The 26394-nt window shown below is 39.1% G+C and overlaps 1 protein-coding gene across 1 annotated transcript in view; it reads left to right on the top strand.

The window, feature by feature from the left end:
* The first annotated feature begins 2088 nt into the window (after window positions 1-2088).
* Window positions 2089-26394, top strand: part of ZMAT1 (zinc finger matrin-type 1) — a 43387-nt gene continuing 19081 nt past the window's right edge. The window contains exons 1-2 of the mRNA XM_068962990.1: window positions 2089-2395; window positions 24721-24827. Coding sequence (XP_068819091.1) covers window positions 2089-2395; window positions 24721-24827 — 414 coding nt within the window. The remainder of the gene's footprint in view (window positions 2396-24720; window positions 24828-26394) is intronic.

The following is a 26394-nucleotide window of genomic DNA, read 5'->3' on the forward strand; positions in this document are numbered from 1 at the left end:
TTTGAAATACCTAGTGCAATTTCTCTTTTGCTGACTGAATCCTGAGGGATGCACACTCCCCAGATTCTGACTGAATAGTTCTTATACAGTTATATAGTTACATATGAACTGTGATTCATATTTTGAGAAACAATGCTTTTGAGGGATTCTCCCTCCCATACTGGAAGGGATATATTACACTCTTTTTTATGCATGCCTTGTCCTACTGGCTGTTTCAGCAGAATATTTCTTGTGTGTGATCTTTCCAGTAATTTCTTCAGTGAGTAAATGCTGCACTAACTTAGAGAAGGACAGGAAAGAACATTAGAGAAACCCAATGACTCAGGTAATCTTGGGTAAATTATTGAACCACAAAAACAACATAAAAATGTCCTTAAGAGCCTAGCACTCCAAGTCTCTGAGTTTGCTATTCAGCTCCAGCCAGTTGTTGGCAGTTAGGAATGCACAACAAATACTGCTAAATCTTCAAATGTTTTTAAGAGATTTTTTTTTCTTTTGTAAGGAATGCCAAATGTTTCAATTGTTGACAGGGAAGTAAATAAATAACTGTGCAGTTAAAACACATCTGTGGGCCAGACCTAAGGACTTAGGGTCCTAGGTTTAGGGACTATTGATTTTTGACCTTTGCCTAGGACTTCACTGTACTGGATCATGAGAAATCAGAAATAAACTATCTTTTGTTTCTAAATGGTCCCAGTCTATGGAGAAGAGAGGCACACATTCAAAATCTGCACATGATATAGGTGTAGCACAGAAGAGGTGGAATTAAGGCTAAGTAGGGACAGGACATGTTACCTGGGAGAAGTGATATATTATGTGGATTTCAAGGGGTGTATAGGGATTCAGTAGGAAGATGCCTCATTATAGGGGAAGGGGACATTTCAGGAAGAAGACGCAATACATACAATAGCATTACATCATGAAAGAACAGCTTTTATAGGAATCTGTAAGAAGATTTTAATACTGCTAAATAAATTAAAAGCAGTGTGAGGAGGTGGGGACAGTGGAAGGGGAAGAGAATAGGAAGTGAAGGGGGAGACTACTAGTCCAAAACTGTGTCCTTTGACTATCTAACAAGCAAAGGCGAGACAGTGATAAATGGCAGGAATATGGAACTAGATTGGAGGGCTTGAGATCAGAGGAAAGGAGACCAGTGAGGCAAATTCTACAGTTCTAACAAGAGACAATGAGGATTTGAAATAGGGCTGTGGAAGTGAAAATGCAAAGGAGAGCTTACCCAAGAGAAACTTTTGCACAGATGCACCATGACACATACCCACCAACAGAGAAATGGATGGATATTTTACAGCATTGACAGTGAGTGAACTACAGCTACATGGACGGATCTCAGAAACAAAATTTTAGCAAAAGTAACAAGCCCCAAAATGCTACCTAGAAAAATACATAAATTTTTGTCAAATTTGAAAACAAAACTAAACAACAAGGTTTAGGCATATATCTATGTCCTGGAACATATGTAAAAAGAGTATGGGAATAATAACTCATATGAATCAAGATAATTATTTCTTTGGAATTTGGGGGAAAGATGGTGAGGAGATTCAAATAGGTAATATTCTAGTTTTATGGTTGGGTCCTGGATTTCCAGTTTTTTAATTGTAATTTAGATGGGTAGATCCATAGTTAAGCAGGACTTTCGGGCTCGTGATGAAAATGCATCGTGACCAAGGCTTCTGCTATTTTTCTGTTCACGGAGGGCTATAAGAAAGGCGGGAGAAGATATATTTCAGAGCGATTTTGGTGATGGAGTAAATTGGTTTTAGATTAGCTTCTCCAACGGAAAAGACATCACTGTGTGAAGACCACGTGCTTTTACATCCCGCGCTTTTTGCCCTTTGCCCTTGGCCGCTGTCGCTTCCCCTCCTAAGGGAGGTTGGTTACGCCAAGCCGTGGGGGGAAGGGAGGGGTGGCCCGCGGGTCTGAACCGTTCCTATTGGTGGAGAGAAGGAGCGAGAAAGAGGCTTGAGCCGAAGCAAGGAAAAGAGGGGCTAAAGGGCGGGGCTAAGCGGGAGGCGGGGCAAGAGCTTAACCGGAGCGAGGCGCAAGGGCAATTGTCGGCGCCTCGCTGCGATGGCGGCGGCGCCGAGCGCTGTCACACCGCTGGCAGCGGAGTCTTCCCCTCAGGAAGCTACCGTCTCTGTCGCCTCCTCCTCCTCCTCCTCCTCCACCGCCACCGCCTGCGCGGCGGCGGCGGCGGCGGCGGCAGCGGCAGCGATTGTGCCTGCCTCCTCCGCCACCTCCACGTCTGCCTGCCCGCCTGCCGGTGACTGTGGCGGCGGCGGCGGCGGCGGCGGCGGCTTTGGCGGCTCCACTATGGCGGCGGCGGGGAGGGGGGGCAGTAGGTTTAAAGTAGACACCCGCCCTTGCCTGAGAGAAGGTGAGTTCCCGTCCCGGGGTGTGGGGGAGGCCCCGTCTCCTTTGCTGCCTCTCTTCCGCCTGTCCCGGAGCGGACTGGGCGCGGTCCGCCACCGCCCCACCCCCCACCTGCTGTGGCGCAGTAAAGGCCAAGCTCGCCCCGCCCCGCCCCGCCCCGCCGTTGTAGCCCCGAGTGTGCCAGAGGGACGGAGCAGAGAGGGCCTTCCCCACCTCCTTCTGCCCGAAAAGGATGGGGCCCCCCAGGAAAAGGAACGCAGGTACTCACAAGCCAGGAGTTCGAAGGGAAGGAAAAAAACCAAACACTTAATTTCTCTCCCAGCCAGGGCGCTTTAGTGTGCTCTCTCTAGGAATCCGAGGTGTGATTCGGTGAAAGAGGGCAAGGTAGGAAAGTGCGCTGAACTAGAAGGTCAGCGAAAGGGAAGGGGGACTGACGGCGAGAGGGGCCAGAGGCGACAGAGAAACGGCCAAAGAAACGAGAGGGAGGAAATTTCCCTTTGGGGAAATTCAGCATCCTTCAGTGTAGAAACTTAGAGTAGTGTATTTAAGGAGAGCCGGGATTAGACATTTGCGGAGGTTAGAGTGTATGTTGAGCTTTAAGGTAGGATCGGTTGGATTTTAGAGTCGTAGGGTCTGGTGGAGAGGGTTGTACTGAGGAAAGAAAAGTGGCAGAGGCACAGATTTCAGAATTTTCTCTGTTTGAGGGTGTAACCTTCTAAAGCAAGGTTTTCGTGCCCATCTTTAAGGTGGTTTTGGCTTTAGTAAATAATGTACATACCAACACACATTACTCCTAACATAAGATATTTCGTGACTATTTCGGCCGAAGTGGTATTTAGTTCACACGAAGTACTATATATTTGTGAACAGCCTACTAATAGCAAACTGTAAAATTTGCCATTGAATTGTGTTTTAAAGCAATTTTGGAAATGCTTCTTATCTGGATGAGACCGAGTCCACCACAGAAGATCTCTGTAAAGCATTTTGCCATCGTAAATTTCGTTATTAATTTCCAGTATATTCTGTGTTACCGTTTGCTGCGAATTTGCCTCCAAAGTGAAAGATCGTGGACCCCAAAATAGAGTAAAATAATCAAAGTTACTTTTTCCTAGAAGTAGAAATAAAAGTATTCCATAAAAATAATTTTCACATTCTTAAATGATGTATCCCGTAACCTATGACATCTTTCAGTTTGGAGGAATGGCAAAGCAGAAGAAAATCCCTTACAATGTTTGTCATAGGCACATTACATAAATGGCACTTACTAAATATAGAAGTTAGAAATACACTGTACATGATGTTTTTTAAATTTATGATCTCTTTTACTGAAGGCAGCTTTTGAAAGACTTTTATTTAGTGTCTTCAGTCATCCTGAACTTAAACACAATTGCTCAGGGATCAAAGTATGAAACCTCCTGGAATTTTTGTTTTTATACCAAAGTTTCTGTCTATAAGCAACACGAAGGAGAGAGCAGCTTTTCAGGAGTCAAGATCACAGTTCAGTTTGATTCACATGGCCTTTTCACAGTAAGGTTTAGGACCAGCATCTTATGGAAAAGATGGCTTTTTGCCTGGCTCTGTGACTGACTTGGTTGCAGTATCTTTGAATATATGCAGGTATTAATGACTTTAAGAGTTATAAATTAAGAAAGTAGTGGCAATACCCTGTCTATACTACTTCTAGCTGGTAAAAATGAGGAGAGCCCTAAAATAGGAGTCTGCTGAATCTAGGTTCTGGTGTTAGTTTATCTGCTAGATTTTTCTGACCCTGAACAGATCTCAAGCTTCCTGGATTTGGATCTTGACATTTATGAAATACAGGTATTGAACAAGCCAAACTCTAGATCAATTTCAGATCTGAAAGTATGAATTGTGGTTTTGCAGTTCTGCATTGATATTCTTTCCATAGCATTTCCATGGCTGTGCACTAGAACAGTGGTTCATAAACTATAGAAACCTTGACCAAGATTTACGACCTGACATTCAGTGAGTAATACAATCTTTGTTGTTAGTGTTGATAACAGTTTACTAGGATATGAGAAACCAAATATAATTGCTACCTAAAAATTATCTCTTACCATTTCATTTTGGGTAAATATCCTTCATTAACTGTTCAGTCCAAACCAAAACTCCTGATGTTTCACTTAAATGATACAGAGTTGATACACTGTCCAGAATGCTATTTAGATTTCAAGTTATTTTTGTTTAGATATTTATAGAGGCCATAAATTGTTACCAGTTATGATAGTGGATAAAGGAGAGGAGAGAAAAATGTTTCTTGGTGGTGTGCCAATATCTTTTGCTTGTTTTGTTTTTGAAGTCCTAGTTAGATGACTAACAAGTGGCAAAGAATTGTCAAGATTCAGATTGACTTAGCAGCTGCAGCAGATAATTACAAATCCACTACAGATAGGACCATTAAAAGTTATTTGATAAAACCTTTGTTGATCCATTTTCAACTATAGTCAATACTCCTGAGGCTTTCATCTGTCTTGGGGTTGGTAATGAGCAAATGTCAGTGGAGATTAGAAATTGCTAAGCAGGGAAGATTAGAAGCTTTGAAAGGCTCCAAGTGGGAAATTGGACAATCAGCTTAAAAACAAATCAACAAATAAATGCCAAGTGAACACGTATGAAAAAACACATACAAAGAAACAAATTCATGGAAAGGGGCAAGTCATGAGATTTTCTAGGACCCTTCATATTTCATTCAGTGAAGTTTTTTCAAAAATGTATGAATGGCTCAAAACAGTTTTCATCCAGTATTGATGTTACCATGTGATCATAGTAAAAATCTAAACGAAAATAAACAGAAACCCTCTTGTTTATTTCCCTCTTCCTTTTAAGAAAAAGAAATTATTAAATAGATTCTGTTTTAAATTGGAGGACATCCTGGCATTTTACTTAATGATCTGTTTGCATAGCAGTTACCTAACAAGGCTTTCCTTTGTCTTAATGTTCTTAAGTAAAGTTTCAAGGCCAGCATGAGAAAACCTAGTTAATAGCCTTTCTTTCATTTATTCAGGAATAATTTATTGAATGCTGTGTGTGTGTGTGTGTGTGTGTGTGTGTGTGTGTGTGTGTGTGTGTGCGGCCTGCGCCAAACGCTTGGCTCAGTGCCCAGAATATACAAGCAAACTAGACGTAGCTATATTATAGAGCCCTAGATGTAGCTATATTATAGAGCTCAATAGTAGTGCTTGATAGTAAAATTATAAAATAAAAATAAAATAATTGGGGAAAAGACAGTTTTAAGTGTAACTAGTCAGACTTCTAAGCTGTCAAGACTGTGCCATTGTTCATTGTAAATCTGTACTTTGCCCACATTGTCTCAAATATTATAGGCACACTAAAGCAAATCATATGATACATCTAATGTTGGTACTAAGGAAGAATAATTAGCCAACTGTTAGAATTAATTTTTAATTCTCTGCTTTTGGCAGGGTGGGAATATCTGGAGAGAGGTTAATGACCATTTCTAAGTTTCTGATCCTCTTCTTTAGTGTCAGTATGTGAAAATATTAACTAAGCATTTAGATTCATAAACATTTATTAATATTATATTCATCATATATATCTGTTAGGATATGAACTTTGATTCTTTTCCACCTGAAACCAGTCTTGCAGATCCATTCTCATTTACTAACCTATTGGAATGAGGGGCATGGTGACTTTCTGATGCAAAGTAGTTTTCATGGATCAAGTAAATTAGTGAATTTAGACAGGACTTGAATTCAGTTTCTAACTTCATAAGCATGACTGCTGGGCTAGCTAGCCACAGAGTGCTTATGATTTTGAAGGTCAAGAATTTAGTTTCAATATTCAATAAATATTAAACATACAACAAGCACTCCCAATTATTTTGTTAATTCCATTACATTTTATAATTGTTAATATGCCCTGAGAAAGCCTTCATTATTTTTTATTATGATAATCTGTGTAAATAAAACTTGCCAAACTTGCCACCCTTGCCAATAGGTCAGGTACTAATTTTATAATCTGAGAAAGTAAAGGTACTAGATAGCATTATAGCTATGAGTGTTCATAATGCTGACAGGTACAGATCTGCATTTCTGGCACAATTAATCTATCTGAAAACTCCTTAAATGGAGTGTGCCCTTTAGGGAAATAAAGAGTTAAAACTCCTTGGCAAGGTTAACATCAGTTCCCTGGTGTCCTACAACTTAGTGTTGAGCTCTGCTCATTCTTTCCTAAGATAATGATGGTATTTAAAGATTGCAAGGGTCAAGTCAGCTATTTCTTAAAAATCCATTTTAATCAAGAATGTTTGAGAAAGATTATTTCTAAAGGTACAGTCATGGAGAATATAGTGCATATACTCCTGGTAGAATTAAAATGTTTACTTCTTAGCTTTCTTAATGGCTCCTGATTTCAAATCTGTGACTTAAGAATGAGATATATGTTCGTAATATTGCAGCCAACCCTTTTGAGGTTTGCTGCATTCTTGTCCCTATTAAAATAGAACATGTTTGGGAACACATGTAAGAATTAAAGATTTTAAAATTAAAAAAAAATTAAATTAAAAAAATTTAAAAAAAGAAAGAAAAATTTGTAAAATATGCTTTCAAAGTACTAAGGAAACTAAGAAAAAAAATAAAATAAAATAAACATGTAAGGCATTCTTTACAATGCTGCTTTTTTTTTTTGCATCAAGATCAGTTGGACTATGAAATTCTTACTTCAGCAAAACATTAAAACAGTAGCTAGTTCTTGCCATAAACATCTGATGAATTGTCTTGAGGAAATTTGATGTTTTGTACAACTAAATCTATTGCCATGTAATAAATGCAGGTAAGATTCATTTTAGTAAATATAGCCAATTATAAATTAGTCACCTAATTTGAATAAGCATAAACTTCTTATCAATTGTGGTGTTGTTCAGTTGCTAAGACCTGTCTGACTCTGTGACCCCATGGACTGCAGCATGCCAGGCTTCCCTGCCCTTCACTGTCTTCCAGAGTTTGCTCAAATTCATGTCCATTGAGTCAGTTATGCCATCCAACCATCTCATCCTCTGCTGCCCCCTTTTCCTCCTGCCCTCAATCTTTCCCAAAATTAAGTTATTTTCCAATGAGTCAGCTCTTGGCACCAGGTGGCCAAAGTATTGGAGCTTCAGCATCATCCTTCCAAAGAATATTCAGGGTTGATTTCCTTTAGGATTAACTGGTTTGATCTCCTTGCTGTCCAAGGGACTCTCAAGAGTGTTCTCCAGCACCATAGTTTGAAAGCATCAATTCTTCGCTGCTCAGCCTTCTTTATGGTCCAGCTGTCACATCCATACATGACTACTGGAAAAACCTTTGTCAGCAGACCTTTGTTACTACAGACTTTGGTGAGCAAAGTGATGTCTCTGCTTTTTAATACGCTATCTAGGTTCATCATCGGAGAAGACAGTGGCACCCCACTCCAGTACTCTTGCCTGGAAAATTCCATGGACAGAGGAGCCTGGTAGGCTGCAGTCCATGGGGTCGCTAAGAGTCGGACACGACTGAGCAACTTCACTTTCACGTTTCACTTTCATGCATTGGAGAAGGAAATGGAAACCCACTCCAGTGTTCTTGCCTGGAGAATCCCAGGGACGGGGGACCTTGGTGGGCTGCTGTCTATGGGGTTGCACAGAGTCGGACACGACTGAAGTGACTTAGCAGCAGCAGCAGCAAGTTCATCATAGCTTTTCTTCCAGGAAGCAAGCATGTTTTAATTTCGTGGCTGCAGTCACCATCTACAGTGGTTCTGAAGCCCAGGAAAATAAAATCTGTCAGTTTCCACTTTTCTTCCATCTATTTGCCATGAAGTGATGAGATTAGATGCCATGATCTTAGTTTTTTGGATGTTGAGTTTTAAGCCAGCTTTTTCACTCCCCTCTTTCACCCTCATCACCAAAGAAAATTTAATTGGAGTGAACAAAGTTTCTCTTACCTAGAACTAAAGACATGTGATGATCTGGTTCTTTTCCTCAGAGGAAAGAGAAATTCTTTGCAAGGTTTTTAATTCCATTAGAGAGAATGAACCAAATTATAAGCACAGATTTCATTATTCTTTTCTGATTCAAGCCATATATGTTATTCTTTTGTCACAAAAAAATCTATTTCATCCTTAATTGTCTGGTGTTATCTAATAGTACTAGAAGGAAATTTCAAGTATGATCATTTGGATTTCACACTCAGTTGCATTTTGTATACAGGAACTTTAGCATAATATTGCAGCTATTTGGAGTAGACACAATCCAACAAAGTCCCTTTAAAAATGAGTTTCTGGCAAATGAATCCTCTTTGCTTTCCCCCCCCACAAAGGCAGATATTGGTGCAATCTAAATTGCATATATTTGTGTCAACACAGGGAATTTTAGTAATGCTCAAGTCCATGGTCCAAATGCACCTGTATCTAGAATCATATCTTTAAAATATTAACTTCTCCAGTCCTTTATTTCCTATAATCTTCCTGGGCCTTAGTTTCATCATTTAGAAATGAGGACATTAGACTAAATCAGTTATAAACTAGAGATAATTTTGCCCCACAAGGGACATGTGGCAATATCTGGAGATATTTTTGGTTGTGACAACTGGGGAATGCTACCAAATTCTATTATAGTTAATAGAGGCCAGAAAGGAAAGAAAGAAAGTGAAGTTGCTCAATCGTGTCTGACTCTTTGTGACCCTGTGGACTGTAGCCTACCAGGCTGCTCTGTCCATGGGATTCTCCAGGCAAGAACACTGGAGTGGGTTGCCATTTCCTTCTCCAGAGTAGAGGCCAGGGATGCTGCTAAATATCCTACAATGCATAGAACAGCCTCTCACAACAATGAATTATCTGGCCCAAAGTGAAAATAGTGCCAAGATAGAGAAACTCTAGACTAGATTATCTCTCAAATTACTCTGATCTGAAATAAAGCAATTATATGTAATATTAAGTAAAAGGTTCAAAGCTCCTGGAATAGTAAACAGGCATACTTTGAGTGCCTTTGTGTATTAAACACTTAAAATTTTTTTTATTTTATTTCATATTCATCACATCCTGAGAGAGGTAATATATTTCTAGATGAAAAAACTGGCTCAGAGTGACTAAATAATTTTCTCAAGTTTATATAGTTGTGGGTAGAGATAGGATTTGAATCTGTTTGACCAACTCAAAAGCTGTTTTCTTTTTTTTTATTACTACTACCCAATGCTCTACTACTTATTGTTTTCCTACTACCTAGTACTGTAGGTCATGGCTTTTTCTCCCATTCCAAGTTATTATGAAAGTTTTATTTTCTAAAGTCATGTAAACATTCCTTGTAGGAAGGAAGTAAAGAGATTAAGCACATTCATTAATAGAAAATTGGTTGATTCATTCTGTAACCAAAGGCTAAACTATACATAAATATAATAAAATTGTAGGCGCATCAAATACATGAACTCTTTTTAATAAGATCCCATTTATAATTTGTCACAAAATCACTGTTTCATTTAAAATAGCCTTCATAAATGTTATTCAGTAGAAGACCATTTGGGTCAAGAATCTGCCTGCAATGCAGAAAACCAGGATTCAGTCTCTGGGTTGGGAATATCCCCTGGAGAAGAGAATGGCAATCCACTCCAGTATTTTTGCCTGGAGAACCCCATGGACAGAGGAACCTGGCAGGGTTCAGTCCATGGGGTCACAAAGAGTCAGATATGACTGAGCGACTAACACTACGCTACACTTGCAGCACTAATGGTAAAGAATCCATCTGCCGATGCAGAAGACTTAATAAGAGACGTGGGTTCAATCCCTGGATCAGGAAGATTCCCCTGGAGGAGGGCCTGGCAATCCACTCTACTATTCTTACCTGGAGAATCCCATGGACAGAGGAGCCTGGCAGGCTACAGTCCATAGGGTCACAAAGAGTTGGACACGACTGAAGTGACTTAGCATGCAGGCACACTACTGCTAGCAAAACAAAGGTTTATTACTTGTTTATGCAGTTTCTTGAGTGACAGGTTGGCTCTGCAGGTTGTCAACTGCCTTTCATGCCATAGTTCAGGGAGAAGAAGGATGCTTTGAATTTTTTTCAATATTTTATTTTTTATTGTCATATGCATAATATAAAGGTTTCCATTTTGAGCATTTTCAAGTGTGCAATTCAGTGACATTCATGTTGTTATGCCACCTGCACCACTATCCATGTCCAGAACTTTTTCATTGCCCCAAACTGAAACTTTTTTTATGTGACTGTATTTCTACACTCTATAGAACTTGCTGATTCTGGAAAAAACAGATATTTAAAAGTTATTCTTAATCTTTTCCATATCTATGAGTTTAAGCTCTCACTCCATTATCAGACTTAGGTTCTCTTCCCATATTGAACCTAGTTTTTGACAGTACTTCTTTATTCCCCATTGCTTTTGTTTTATGTTAAAACACAAAGAAATGGTATCAGCATCAGAAATTCCTGTATGCTTCAAAGACACTATATCCCAGTCCATATTTGAGAGTATACCAGTATATCATTAACATCTCACTACCAATCTGCCCTAAGGTGTGCTTTGATTCAAAGTATAAATCTTACAAAGCTATGCTTTTTCCAGTAGTCATGTATGGATGTGAGGGTTGGACTATAAAGAAAACTGAGTACCAAAGAATTGATGCTTTTGAAATGTGGTGTTGGAGAAGACTCTTGAGAATCCCTTGGACAGCCAGGGGAGCAAACTGGTCAATCCTAAAAGAAATCAACCCTGAATATTCACTGGAAGGACTGATGCTGAAGCTGAAGCTCCAATACTTTGGCCACCTGATGCGAAGAGCCAACTCACTGGAAAAGACCTTGATACTGGGAAAGACTGAAGGAGGAGGAGAAGGGGACGATAGAGGATGAGGTGGTTGGATGGCATCACCGACTCGATGGACATGAGTTTGAGCAGGCTCCGGGAGTTGGTAATGGATAGGGAAGCCTGGTGTGCTGCAGTCCATGGGGTCGCAGAGTCAGACGTGACTGAGCGACTGAACTAATGCATATTTTTTCCAGGATTATGATAGCAGGCAAAATATGTCAGGGAATGAAGAACATCTCAGAAGTGCTATGTTAGGAATATTAAAACAGTATACTTGAGATTAACTGGGAGATGTTTACCATCTATGTTTAAAGCATCTTATTTGCTGCATACAAAAGAGGAAATCACATTTCACAGCATTCAGTATTTTTCATTTGATATTCTAATATGTAATCTATATATATTTTAATCCTTGCTCTCCAACCAAATTAGATTGAAAGATGCAGGACCATCTGCCATGAATATGGTGTGTTCTTTGTAATTGAAAACTGAGCCACTTATACCTAAATTATAACTAAAATAATACTTCAGTTTGCTAAGAAGATGTTTTCTTTCTGACACTAGCTATAATGACTAAGACCTTACACTCAGAAATATGTGTGTATTGCCAAGAAATATTTGAGAAAGAACCAGCTTTTGGGTTAGGACATAGACAAGGAGATGCTAATAATGGAGGATTAGGGGAAGAAATACTGGGACCTTTTGAAGTTTTAGACCCATAAAGTGTGTATGAACTGAATAGCTGCTTAATACTTCAAATCATCTTTTGTGCTTTCTTGGTAGGCTTATTATTTGGAAAAAGCTAAGATATTTGGGTCCTTCTGTAAGTACCCCACCAAAATTTTGCTTCTGTATGTATTCTAAAATACAGTCTTTTCCCTTGACCATCAACCCATGATATAGTCAAGTACAAAAGAAATTACAGAAATGGTAACCTGATACATGGTATGTCTGTGATATGTTCTTAGTTTATATGGCTAAGTTAGTCACAGGGTAAAGTCTGTAATACAGTCTCCCTCTTTCTAGTGCTTTTTACAATCTTATTGCTTTTGGAATTAAAAATTTATATAAGCCCATATTTTAGCAATCAACCAATAAAAATACATTTGTTTCCTATTCTAACCAGTTTAAAAAAGACATGGTGAGAGTATAATGAAGAAAAGAAAAAAAGAGGAAGATAGAAATCTCCAAGTTTCTTCAGTTATACCTTGGTCCTGCTTCCTATCAGAACCAGCTCTTGAAGTCTAGTTCTTTGAGATAACACTTCAGTTCCTGGCATGTAGTGATTGTTCAGTAAACATTAGTTTCTCTCTCAGTCATCTTCCTCACAGCCAATGTCATTTACTCATCTGACCCCTAATTTAACATCTGCTTCCTGAAGTTGGCCTTCCCCCTGAAAAACATCTGCACTATCACCAGTTTTCTCTCCTATTTTCAGAGCTGGCTATAGGCCGTTTTTTTCTGGATGTCCCAAAATCATGTCTCGAGTGGGGATTAGGGTAAAGCAGGGCCTAAAGGAATATTTATTTAGCATCCTGTGTGAATCAAACATATGTTTCTTATATATGCCAAACCTAGAGAGGAAGTTTCTCATTCAAGACTTCGGTCTTTTTAAGAGCCAGCTCTCAGGGAAATATTGGGCAGACTTAGGTTTGAATCCTGACTCACACTTACTGGCTGTGTGACTTTGTGACAATTGCTTGACTTCTCCAAGCCTCACATAGCACCTTTAGAAAGTAGATATTACATTCATGTCAGATTTAGGGGAAATGCAGCTTGAGGAGAATTGGTAGTATGGCATGACCTCTGAAAAACAATACCCTATCATTTGTAATTGCCCTCAGTAAAAAGCCACCTTCCACAATCCTCCTGAGATAAATCTGAATGTATACGGGATCTGTTTGGGGGTCCAGAAAAATTCCTATCTATATAACTATGTCCTGGAGGTACAGAGGTTATTCACTTTCAGGTGGAAAACAAGTTTGTATTTTAGTAAAAAATTAGCATGAGTTAACAGTATGATTTGACCACCCAAAGATGGTAAAGCAATATTAGGCTGAACTACTAGAAGAAATATTCAAAATAAGGAGCAGAATATACTTAATATTAGTGAATTGTACACTGAAGAATGATTAAGGTGGTAAAATTTATGTTATATGGGTTTTTTGTTACCACAGTTTAGAAGATTAAGGTGATTTCATTTTATTAGTTTGTTCTGAATGTTTGTGTTACACTTTATGAATGACATGGATTTAGTCAAACTAGTTAGAGATCTACAAATCATGCTGCATGACAGAACTGGGGCCAACTCACAGAGGCTCAAGAGGAAGGGAAGGAATAAAGATGTTATGATTCTCTAAAAATATTTAAGAAGAAAGTGTATGCTTTCAGTGACTTAAAGGAATAGAACTAGGACTAGTGGAAGCTCTAAGATAGTGATTCTCAAAGTGTGGTCCCCGGACCAGCAGCATCAGCATCACTAGGGAACTTTTTTAAAATGTACATCCTTGAGCCCCCTATCCTGGGACTATGGAATCAGAAATCCTAGAATGGGGTCCAACAATCTCTTTAAACAAGCTTTCCAGGTGATTCTGATAGCATACTAAAGTTTGAGAACCCCTACTGTAGGAAAACAGATTTCAGTTCAACAAAAAGAAGTAAAAATTTGGCTGCTAAAAAAGATAGCAGTGATTCTCAACCTTTGCTGTGCAACAGAGTCACACACAAAGCTTTGAAAAAACGAAACTATGGCTGGGAACCACTCCCAGAGATTTGAGTTAATTGGTCTGGGATGGAGCCTGGGCATTAGTGTGTTCTGAAAACAACCAAGGTGATTATAATGTGCAGCCTGGATTGAGAACTACCTTGGTGGAAGACTCAACAAGGATCCCTAGGTTGGCTGTTTAAAGATATTACTTAGGGATCCTGTTTACAAACACAGATTCTTGGTCCTCAATCCTAGAGATTTAAATAGATTTGAAGTAGTGCCAAAGAATATTTTCTTTTTATTTCCTCCCTCCCTTTATTAAAAAAAATCTCTTCATGTTACACTACAACTCTGTTAGCTTGATAAGTATTCTAGATGACCAACCTTTGTATAAATCATCTTATTTACTAAAAAGATATTGTACAGTCATTATGGGTAAGGATCTGAGCCTGTCCTCTCGAGCATGGTTGATCATGAGAATGGCTTGTGGGTGGATGGGACCACCCACAGAGAGCTTTATTTTGATTCAGCATGTTTGATTTTGAAGCTGTGCCTGTGAATTTGATGTGAAACCCTGATTCAGAATGATTCTTACCTGAAGGTTTGTTTCTGAAATTTTGAATGTAGATTTAATCATCTTTGAATTAGGAAAGTGTGCTATTTAAGTACACCTTTTAAGTACACTCTAATATGCAACATCACTCTGATGTCTTCTTTTTGAATTTTAGATTTTTTTGTGTTTTAATTTTTGATTCACTAAAGTTAACATATTCATTATATTATACCCAAAAGGAGAATTTGCTTTTGACAAGTAATTGTAGATGAATGAATTGGATAAAAGGTCAGAGGTCTACATCTTGGATCAGCAACAGCATCACTTAAGCTTAAATGCAATAAACACTTATCATATTCATGGCAAGTTTTAAGCTCAGGCTATAATACCCTTTAGTTTCCCATAGATATGGGTGGCTCTAGTGGTAAAGAACACACCTGCCAGTGCAGCAGACATAAGAGATGCAGGTTTGATTCCTGGGTCGGGAAGATCCCCTGGAGAACATGGCAACCCACATCAGTACTCTTGCCTGGAGAATCCAATGAACAAAGGAGCCTGGCAGACTACAGTCCAGTTCAGTTCAGTTCAGTCGCCCAGTTGTGTCCGACTCTGCAACCCCATGCACTGCAGAACACGAGGCTTCCCTGTCCATCAACAAACTCCCAGAGCTTGCTCAAACTCAGGTCCATCGAGTTGGTGATGCCATCCAACCATCTCATTCTCTGCCATCCCCTTCTCCTGCCTTCAATCTTTCCCATCATCAGAGTCTTTTCCAAGGAGTCAGTTCTTTGCATCAGGTGGCCAAAGTATTGGAGCTTCAGTATCAGTCCTTCCAATGAATATTCAGGGCTGATTTCCTTTAGGGTTGGCTGGCTTGATCTCCTTGCAGTCCAAGGGACTCTCAAGAGACTTCTCCAACACCACAGTTCAAAAACATTGATTTGGCACTCAGCTTTCTTTATAGTCCAACTCTCATATCCATACATGACTACCGGAAAAACCATAGCTTTGACTAGACAGACCTTTGTTGGCAAATTAGTCTCTGCTTTTCAATCTGCTGTCTAGGTTGGTCATAGCTTTTCTTCCAAGGAATAAGTGTCTTTAATTTTGTGGTTGCAGTCCCCATCTGCAGTGATTTTGGAGCCCCCCGCAAAATAAATTCTGTCACTGTTTCCACTGTTTCCCCATCTATTTCCCATGAAGTGATGGGACCAGATGCCATGATCTTAGTTTTCTGAATGTTGAGTTTTAAGCCAACTTTTTCACACTCCTCTTTCACTTTCATCAAGAGGCTCTTTAGTTCTTCACTTTCTGCCATAAGGATGATGTCATCTGAGTATCTGAGGTTACTGATATTTCTCCCAGCAATCTTGACTCCAGCTTCTTCTTCATCCAGCCCAGCGTTTCTCATGATGTACACTGCATATAAGTTAAATAAGCATGGAGACAATATACAGCCTTGACATACTCCTTTTCCTATTTGGAACCAGTCTGTTGTTCCATGTCTGGTTCTAACTGTTGCTTCTTGACCTGCATACAGGTTTCTCAAGAGGCGGGTTAGGTGGTCTGGGATTCCCATCTCTTTCAGAATTTTCCACAGTTTTTTGTGATCCACACAGTGAAAGGATTTGGCGAAGTCAGAAAAGCAGAAGTAGACGTTTTACTGGAACTCTGTTGCTTTTTTAATGATCCAATGGATGTTGGCAATTTGATCTCTAGTTCCTCTGCTTTTTCTAAATCCAGCTTGAACATCTGGAAGTTCACAGTTCATGTACTGTTGAAGCCTCGCTTGGAATTTTGAGCATTACTTTGCTAGCCTGTGAGATGAGTGCAATTGTGTGATAGTTTGAGCATTCTTTGGCATTGCCTTTCTTGGGGATTGGAATGAAAACTGACCTTTTCCAGTCCTGTGGCCACTGCTGAGTTTTCCACATTTGCTGGCATATTGAGTGCAGCACTTTCACAGCATATTCTTTTAGGATTTGAAATAGCTCAACTGGAGTTCCATCACCTTCATTAGCTTTGTTCATAGTGATGCTTCCTAAGGCCCACTGGAATTTGCATTTCAGGATGTCTGGCTCTACATGAGTGATCACACCATCGTGGTTATCCAGATCGTGAAGATCTCTTTTGTATAGTTCTTCTGTGTATTATCTCCACCTCTTCTTAATATCTTCTACTTCTGTTAGGTCCATACCATTTCTGTCTTTTATTGTGCCCATCTTTGCATGAAATTTTCCCTTGGTGTCTCAGATTTTCTTGAAGAGATCTCTAGTCTTTCCCATTGTATTGTTTTCCTCTATTTTTTGCATTGATTACTGAGGAAGGCTTTCTTATCTCTCCTTGCTATTCTTTGGAACTCTGCATTCAGCTGGGTATATCTTTCCTTTTCTCCTTTGCTTTTTGCTTTTCTTTTCAGAGCTGTTTGCAAGGCCTGCTTAGACAACCATTTTGCCTGTTTGCATTTCTTTTCCATGGGGATGGTCTTGATCACTGCCTCCTATACAATGTCATGAACCTCCATCCATAGTTCTTCAGGCACTCTATCACAGCTAATCCCTTGAATCTGTCACTTCCACTGTATAGTTGTAAGGGAATTTGATTTAGGTCATACCTGAATGGTCTAGTGGTTTTCCCTACTTTCTTCAATTTAAGTCTGAATTTGGCAATAAAGTGCTCATGATCTGAGCCACAGTCAACTTCCAGTCTTGTTTTTGCTGACTGTATAGAGCTTCTCCATCTTTGGCTGCAAAGAATATAATCAATCTGATTTTGGTATTGACCATCTGGTGATGTCCATGTGTAGAGTCTTCTCTTATGTTGTTGGAAGAGGGCATTTGCTATGACCAGTGTGTTCTTTTGGCAAAACTCTGTTAGCCTTTGCCCTGCTTCATTTTGTACTCCAAGGCCAAATTTGCCTGTTACTCCAAGTATCTCTTGAGTTCCTACTTTTGCATTCCAGTCCCCTATAATGAAAAGGACATATCTTTGGGGTGTTAGTTCTAGAAGATCTTGTAGGTCTTCATAGAACTGTTCAGCTTCACCTTCTTCAGCATTACTGGTTGAGGCATAGACTTGGATTACTGTGATATTGAATGGTTTGCCTTGGAAACGAGCAGAGATCATTCTGCTGTTTTTGAGATTGCACCCAAGAACTACATTTTGGACTCTTTTGTTGACTGTGATGGCTGCTCCATTTCTTCTAAAGGATTCTTGCCCACAGTAGTAGATATAATGGTCATCTGAGTTAAATTCACTGATACCAGTCCATTTTAGCTCACTGATTCCTGAAATGTTGATGTTCTCTCTTGCCATCTCCTGTTTGACCAGTTCCAGTTCACCTCGATTCATGGACCTAACATTCCAGGTTCCTATGCAATATTGTTCTTTACAGCATCAGACTTTACTTCCATAACCAGTCACATCCACAACTGGGTGTTGTTTTTGCTTTGGCTCCATCTTTCTGGAGTTATTTCTCCACTCTCCTCCAGTAACATATCGGACACCTACCAACCTGGGGAGGTTATCTTTCAGTGTCATACCTTTTTGCCTTTTCATACTGTTCATGGGGTTCTCAAGTCAAGAATACTGAAGTGGTTTGCCATTCCCTTCTCCAGTAGACCACATTTTATCAGAACTCTCCACCATGATCCGTCCATCTTGGGTGGCCTACATGGCATGGCTCATGGTTTCATTGAGTTAGACAAGGCTGTGGCTACAGTCCATGGGGTCACAAAGAGTCATATGTGACTTAGCTTACATGCACCTCTTATATTCGCTTCTTCCTTTCTATGCCTACTGCCCACTTCTGGTTTAACTTCATGACCTTTTGCCTGTGACTGATTCCTAACTCATAGCCCTATTTTAAGTCACCTCTTTTCCCTTGTTGAATGCAGAATTAAGTCTAAATGCCTTAATGAAGCCATTTATGAGTTAGCCTCATTCCAAGCTTTGAATTATTGTCCTTCATATCCTTGTTGTTGTTCAGTTGCTCAGTTGTATTTGACTCTTCATGACTCCATGGACTGCGCACGCCAGGCTTCCCTGTTCTTCACTGTCTCCCAGAGTTTGCTCAAACTCATGTCCATTGAGTTGGTGATGCCATCCAACCATTTCATCCTCTGCTGCCCCCATCTCCTCCTGCCTTCAATCTTTCCCCAAATCAGGATCTTTTCCAATGAGTCAGCTGTTCGCATCAGGTGGCCAAAGTATTGGAGCTTCAGCTTCAGCATCAGTCCTTCCAATGAATATTCAAGGTTGATTTCCTTTAGGATTGGCTAGTTTGCTTTCCTGGCTGTCCAAGGGACTCTCAGGAGTCTTCTCCAGCACAGAGTTCGAATGCATCAGTTCTTTGCCGCTCAGTGTACTTTATGGTCCGACTCTCACATCCATACATGACTACTGGAAAAACCATAGTTTGAACTATATGGACCTTTGTCAGCAAAGTGATGTCTCTGCTTTTTGTTTATTATTTTTAATATAAATTTATTTATTTTAATTGGAGGCTAATTACTTTACAATATTGTATTGGTTTTCCCGTACATCAACATGAATCTCTTGTGGCTCAGCTGGTAAAGAATCCACCTGCTATTTGGGAGAACTGGGCTCAGTCCCTGGGTTTGGAAGATCCCCTGGAGAAGGGAAAGGCTACCCACTCTCAAGTATTCTGGCCTTGATAATTCCGTGAACTGTGTAGTTCATAGAATCTCAAAGAGTTGGACATGACTAAGTGTCTCTGCTTTTTAATTAGCTATCTAGATTTGTCATAGCTTTTCTTCCAAGGAGCAAGTGTCTTTTACTTTCATGGCTACAGTCACTGTCCACAGTGATTTTGGAGCTCAAGAAAATAAAATCTTTCACTGTCTCCATTTTTCCTCATCTATTTGCCATGAAGTCATGGGACTGTATGTCATGATCTTTGTTTTTTGAATGTTGAGTTTTAAGCCACTTTTTCAGTCTCCTCTTTCACTTTCATCAAAAAACTCTTTAGTTCCTTTTTGTTTTCTGCCATTAGGATGGTGTCATCTGCATATCTGAGGTTATTAATATTTCTCCTGCCAATCTTGAATCCAGCTAGAGCTTCATCCAGACCAGAATTTCACATCATGTACTCTGCATATAAGTTAAGTAAGCAGGGTGACAAAATACAACCTTCAAGTACTCCTTTTCCTATTTGGAACCAGTCCATTGTTCCATGTCCAGTTCTAACTGTTGCTTCTTGACCTGCATACAGGTTTCACAGGAGGCAGGTCAGGTGGTCTGGTATGTCCATCTCTTTCAGAATTTTCTACAATTTGTTGTGATCCACACAGTCAGAGTCTTTCAAGTAGTCAATGAAGCAGAAGCGGATTTTTTTCTGAAATTCCCTTCCTTTTTCTATGATCCAGAGGACATTGGCCATATGATCTCTGGTTCCTCTGCTTTTTCTACATCTAGCTTATACGTCTGCAGTTTGTTGATTCATGTACTATTGAAGCCTAGCTTGAAGGAGTTTGAGCATTACCTTGCTAGCATCTGAAATGAGCCCAGTTGTGCAGTAGTTTGAACATTCTTTGGCATTGACCTTCTCTGAGATTAGAATGAAAACTGACCTTTTCCAGTCCGGTAGCCACTGCTGAGTTTTCCAAATTTGCTAGCATATTGAATATTGCAACACTTTAATAGCATAATCTTTTAGGATTTGAAACATCCTAAAATATTTCAAAGAATGTCCAAATGACCACACAATTGCACTCATTTCACATGCTAGCATGGTAATGCTCAAAATCCTTCAAGGTGGGCTTCAATAGTACATAAACTGGAACTTCCAGATATTCAAGCTGAATTTAGAAAGGCAGAGCAATCAGAGATCAAATTGTTAACATCTGTTGGATAATAGAAGTAGCAAAGGGATTCCAGAAAAACATCTGCTTTATTGACTACATGAAAGCCTTCGACTATGTGGATCACAACAAACTGGAAAATGTGAAAGAGATGGGCATACCAGACCACCTTACCTGCCTTCTGAGAAACCAGTATGCAGGTCAAGAAGCAACAGTTAGAACCAGACATGAAACAAAGGACTGGTTCTAAAATGGGAAAGGAGTACGTCAAGGCTGTATTTTGTCACCCTGCTTATTTAACTTATATGCAGTGTACATCATGTGAAATGCCAGGCTGGATGAAGCTCAAGCTGGAATCAAGATCGCCAGGAGAAATAGCAATAACCTCAGATATGCTAATAACACCACGTTAATGGCAGAAAGCAAAGAGGAACTAAGCCTCTTGATGAAGGTGAAAGAGGAGACAGAAAGCTGGCTTAAAACTCAACATTCAAAAAACAAAGATCATGGCATCCAGTCCCATCACTTAATAGCAAATAGATGGGGAAAAATGGGAACAGTGACAGATTTTATTTTCTTGAGCTTCAAAATCACTGTGGATGGTGACTGCAGCCATGAAAGTAAAAGATGCTTGCTTCTTGGAAGAAAAGCTATGACAAACCTAGACAGCTTATTAAAAAGCAGAGACATCACTCTGCCAACAAGGGTTCGTCTAGTCCAAGCTATGTTTTTTCTGTAGTCATGTTTGGATGTGAGAGTTGGACTGTAAAGAAGGCTGAAGGCCAAAGAATTGATGCTTTCAAACTGTGGTGCTGGAGAAGACTCCTGAGAGTCCCTTGGACAGCCAGGAGATCAAACCAGTCAACCCTAAATGAAATCAACCCTGAATATTTATTGGAAGGACTGATGCTGAAGCTCCAATAGTTTGACCACCTGATGCGATGATGTTGGGAAAGATTGAGGGCAGGAGAAGGGAGCAGTAGAGGATGAAATTGTTGGACAGTGTCACCGACTCAATGGACATGAGTTTGTGCAATCTCTGGGAGATAGTGAAGGACTCGGAAGCCTGGTGTGCTGAAGTCCATGGGGTAGCAGAGTTGGACCCGACTGAGCAACTGAACAACAAAATATTTGAAATACGAAATCATATTCTTGACCCCCCCCAGTACCTTTATTCCACTCTTCTATCTGAATTTTATACATTGTTTAAAGCTAAGTTCAAAGCCTGTTTTCCTCTAGAAAGCTTTCCCCAAACTTCTCAGCAGGAATACATTGTACCTTATGTCTTATATCACTTATGACATTTTGATCTTTGGATCATAGTTCTTTCTATACACATCTTCCCTGATAAATTGTAAATTTCTTGAAATTAATAGTTATTCACTTGCTGCATCATTTCCAACATGTGGGACAGTTCTGTATGTATAATGGAAAAGGTCAAGATAAAAAGGTTAAATTCCAGCTCCAGGGAATAACACATGTGATAAGTTTTCTTGATTTCAGTGAATCCTAATTTCCTAACCTTCAGAATTTGGGAAATAACACTTACCTCGCAGATTTGTTTTAAGGACTAAAAGAGTAAGCTATTATCTTGTTTACACACACACAAAGGCCATCAATAAGTACTCTTTTTTTTTTCTTTATCTTTTTCCAAAATGTGTACCATAGTATTTTGAAACTAACCTCAGTAAATAACAATAAATCTTAATGATGCCCAAGACATTGAGGGCCTGCACTCGGGTAGTGTTATGGGAAATTTAAAGGAAGAGATGGATATTAAATAACATTATGAGTTAGAATGGACAAGAAACAGTGATTTGCTGTGGCGAATAATGGCTGAGATTTTGAGTCTGGGATATCATACCATTTAATAAAGAAATACCGACGAAGAACTTGTTTGAGAAAATGAGTCAAAGGCAGTAAGTTTAGGCAATACCATTCTAAAGGAAAAGTTGTAGGGGTACCAGTTATTTCATGGGCTTCGTGGAAATGATTTGGGTCACCAGTAATGAAAGACTATGTTTAAAAAACTCAGCCTTCATATTTCCCAACTTGACTGTCCGTATCAGACCTTGACTATTGGAAGTAGGGAAATCTGGAATTAAAGTTTGATCTAGGAAAGAAGTGAATGTTAAATCTTAGGAATTCTTAAACCTCTAAATTAGTAGTTTCCTTTTGCCTTCTTAATGGAAACTTCCCCTCTGTAACAAGTTATGTTGCCACCAAATGATAATATTTGCTTATTATTACAAATTTTAATAGGAAGTTCAAGATCTTATCACTGTGCTCATTGCATATAGTAGTTAAGGGAAGTCCTGAAATATATTTAACTCTTTACCTTGCTGACTTTACAGTCAAAATTAGAGAAATGATATATTTTAGAACAACCTAAAAATAATTCAGAGGGGATACTATACATTATAGGCATAAATTTATAACTGTTCAACTTGTTACAATTATTATTATCTTGAACATGCAATTTAAGTAAGCCTTTTTAGTCCATACAGTGGTACTAAAAACTAAAGCTCAGTTGAAGATATCCAATATAACTTTTAAAATAAATACTTTTAAAGGTTTTTAAATAGAAAGTCCTACATACTTCTTGCAAAAATTAAAACAGTTGTACAGAAATTAAAATGTTACATTTTCTCCCTTTCATCCTTTTCTGGCCCTCCTTCCCAAAGTTAATCATTTTTAAATTTAATTTATATCTTTCCACATATTTATATGTGGTGTATATTTAATTTTTTCTTAGTGTTGGAAATGAATGTATTATATTTATTGTTCTACAATTTTTTGTCCATTTGATATGTCATGGGCATTTCACCATGAAAGTATGTGTAGTATTGGTTTATTCATTTAAATAGCCAAACAGCAAGCAAAATTTTGATGTTTTGTGATTTATACCTTGTAGATACACTAATAAATTTTGGCAGAATACATTGTAGCTGTTAGGAAGCTTAGACCGAAATGTGGACCTCAAGTGTAAATACAGAAATTTTTGACTTGTGTTATTACAGTGAAAAATGCAGCATAAGTTGTGGATGTTATTAATAATACTTTGGGGCCTTGTGTGAGACTTGTTTGGCCAAATGAGTGTGCCAATGTTTGTATAACAATGTTTGCCTACTATGGACAAAGTTTTTCTGTGGTTCCGTGTGATTTTGTGTTAGTTGCTCAGTTGTGTCTGACTCTTTGTGATCCCATGGACTCTACCCCACCAGGCTCCTCTGTCCATGGAATTCTCCAGGCAAGAATACTGGAGTGGGTTGCTGTTCCCTTCTCCAGGGGATCTTCCCAACCCAGGGATCAAACCCGGGTCTCCTACATTGCAGGCAGATTCTTTACCGTATGAGCCACCAGGGAAATATGATAATATTGGAGCCATAGCTCCAGATAAGTGACAGTATTATAACAATGCCTTTTTAAGGATTATGTATGTGAGTGCTCAGTTGCTCAGTCTTGTCCAACTTTTTCAAGTCTTTGCGACCCTGTGGACTGTAGCCCACCAGGCTCCTCTGTCCATGGGATTTTCCATGCAAGAACACTGGAGTGGGTTGCCATTTCCTTCTCCAGGGGATCTTCCCGACCCAGGGATCAAACCCCACCTCCTGCATTGACAAATGGATTCTTTACCACTGAGCCACCAGGGAAGTTATGGGGGTACCAGTAACTTCGTGAGCTTCATAAAATGATTTGAGGCACCAATAATGAAAGGCAGGATTAAGAAACCAACCCTTGGAATTTTGTGTTTCACATGTGGCATAGTGATAAAGAAAATCTGCCTGCCAATGCAGGAGATGCAGAAGACAGGGTTTGATCTCTGGTTCAGGAAGATCCCTTGAAGTAGGAAATGGCAACCCACTCCAGTATTCTTGCCTGGAAAATTCCATGGACAGAGGAGGCTGTGAGCTACAGTCCATGGGGTCGCAAAAAGTCAGAAATGACTGATTGAGCATGCATGCACAAGTACCCATGTAATTGTTAAAAAGGCTTTGTTATAAACCAGTCACTTATCTGGAGCTATGGCTCCAATGTTACCTAAAAATCACACAGACTTATCATATTAAATAACTCTTGCTATATCCTACATTAGAGGCATGCTTATTATGCTCGTATTAAATTGCGTACTCAATAAGCAAAATGCTTTTACTGTGACCTCACAAGGACTCAGATTTGAAGTGGTGTTCGATCCCTGAGTTCGATCCCTGGGTTGGGAAGATCCCCTGGAGAAGGAAATGGCAACCCACTCCAGTATTCTTGCGTGGAAAATCCCATGGACAAAGGATCCTGGTGGGCTACAGTCCACGGGGTCGCAAAGAGTCGGACACAACTTGAGCGACTTAATCTCATCTCATCTCATCTCATGAAATGATATGTATTCTAATTATTCATTGATGTGATATGTCTCACTTCCCTTTATTTTATTCATAGATATGACTTGGAATGAACAGGAAAAGACTGAACTTTTTGCAGATAATTTTTGTAATGTATGTGGAGTGGTGCTTCAGTTTGAATCACAAAGGATTTCACATTATGAGGTAGGTTAAAAACAATGGGAATGGAGTATAAAATAGATTTTTAAATGCAGCAGATAAACTTCATATGTTATCTGGTTTTGATAGTTATGAGAATCCTGTGTATTATTTCCCTCTGATAGATGAAGAGCCTGGCTCAGTGAGGAACAGTCATTTACCAGCTTAAGTTTGGGAAATTTGGGTTTAAACTCAGTCTCTTTTGACTCCAAAGCATATTTTATTTTCTTCACGTCATTCTGCCTCCCTTTCTATCTATCAATTCACTGTATGCTTCATGTCCTTGTAGTAAATATAAGGAAAGTTTTATAAGGCTTGAATAGGAAACTATTAATGTGAATCAAGGGATCTCACTGAACTCCAGAATTTTCCTTTACAGTAAATGAAGGATAAAAACAAAATGAACTAGTCTTGCACTTGATTTAACTACATATTTTTAAGCCCAATACTATGGAATTCTAGAGCTAAAGGAAGGAATATTTAATGTTCTTACTTCTTTAGCTTATTGATTAGAAAGCTGAAACCCAGAGGAATAGTGATTAACCATAGCTAATCTTGGCATTACTAAGCTTAAAGATGATCTCCTCTGATTTCATATCTAGTATTCTTTCCTTTCATTTAGTGTTGTCTCCCATTTCTACATCATGTTATCAACTATTGGATTTTTTGTCATATGTGGTATCTGTATTAACAAAAGTACCAGATACATTTACTTAAATATAATGCCAGTTCTACTTTAAAGACTAGAAACACCTGATCTTGTTTTGCCCAGTACTAATCTTTTTGGCAATTATATCTCGGTCCTTATGTTGATTTGGATTCCACTATTAATACTATAATTATAGATGGTGAGATTGTGTTGGCTGTCGATTGAGAGGACCTAGGTTCACTCAGTCGGTAAAGAATCTGCCTGCAATGCAGGAGACCTGGGTTCGATTCCTGGGTTGGCAAAATCCCCTGGAGAAAGAAATGGCAACCCACTCCAGTATTCTTGCCTGGAGAATCCCATGAACAGAGGAGCATGGCAAGCTACAGCCCATGGGTTTGCAAGAGTCAGACGTGACTTAGTGAGTAAACCACCTCAACCAGGGTCAAGCCATTGTTGTGTAACCCTGGCCAAGTCACTTTACCTCTCTGAGCATGTTTCTTCAGGCTGCAAAATGGAAGCTAAAATCTCTCTTACTATTCTTGTGAAAATTAAATGAAATCAAACATCTGAGTGTGCCTAGCACATCCTGGCACCCCAAAGCTCAAAGAGTTAATAAAGAGAAACACATAATCAAGGAGCTCTGTGATAACCATGGTTGGAACCATTTGAATTTAAATTTGAAAAATAGCTTTTATGAGCTTATGAAGTACTTACTATTCAGTGCAGAAAATGTACAAAATTATGAGAAAATGCGAATCAATCATAAGTCTGTCACTTGTGGGTAAGCATCATTTAATTAACTTCTCTTTAGCTTATATGATTCCAGTATGCTTTCTAAACCCATATACATTTTTACAAAAGAGAATTGTATATGTTGTTTTGCCCTTGCTTTTTCATATAAGAACATATTCTGAACACTTTGCC

This window comes from Capricornis sumatraensis, chromosome X, assembly GCF_032405125.1.
Source record: "Capricornis sumatraensis isolate serow.1 chromosome X, serow.2, whole genome shotgun sequence".
NCBI classification, from domain to species: domain Eukaryota; kingdom Metazoa; phylum Chordata; class Mammalia; order Artiodactyla; family Bovidae; genus Capricornis; species Capricornis sumatraensis.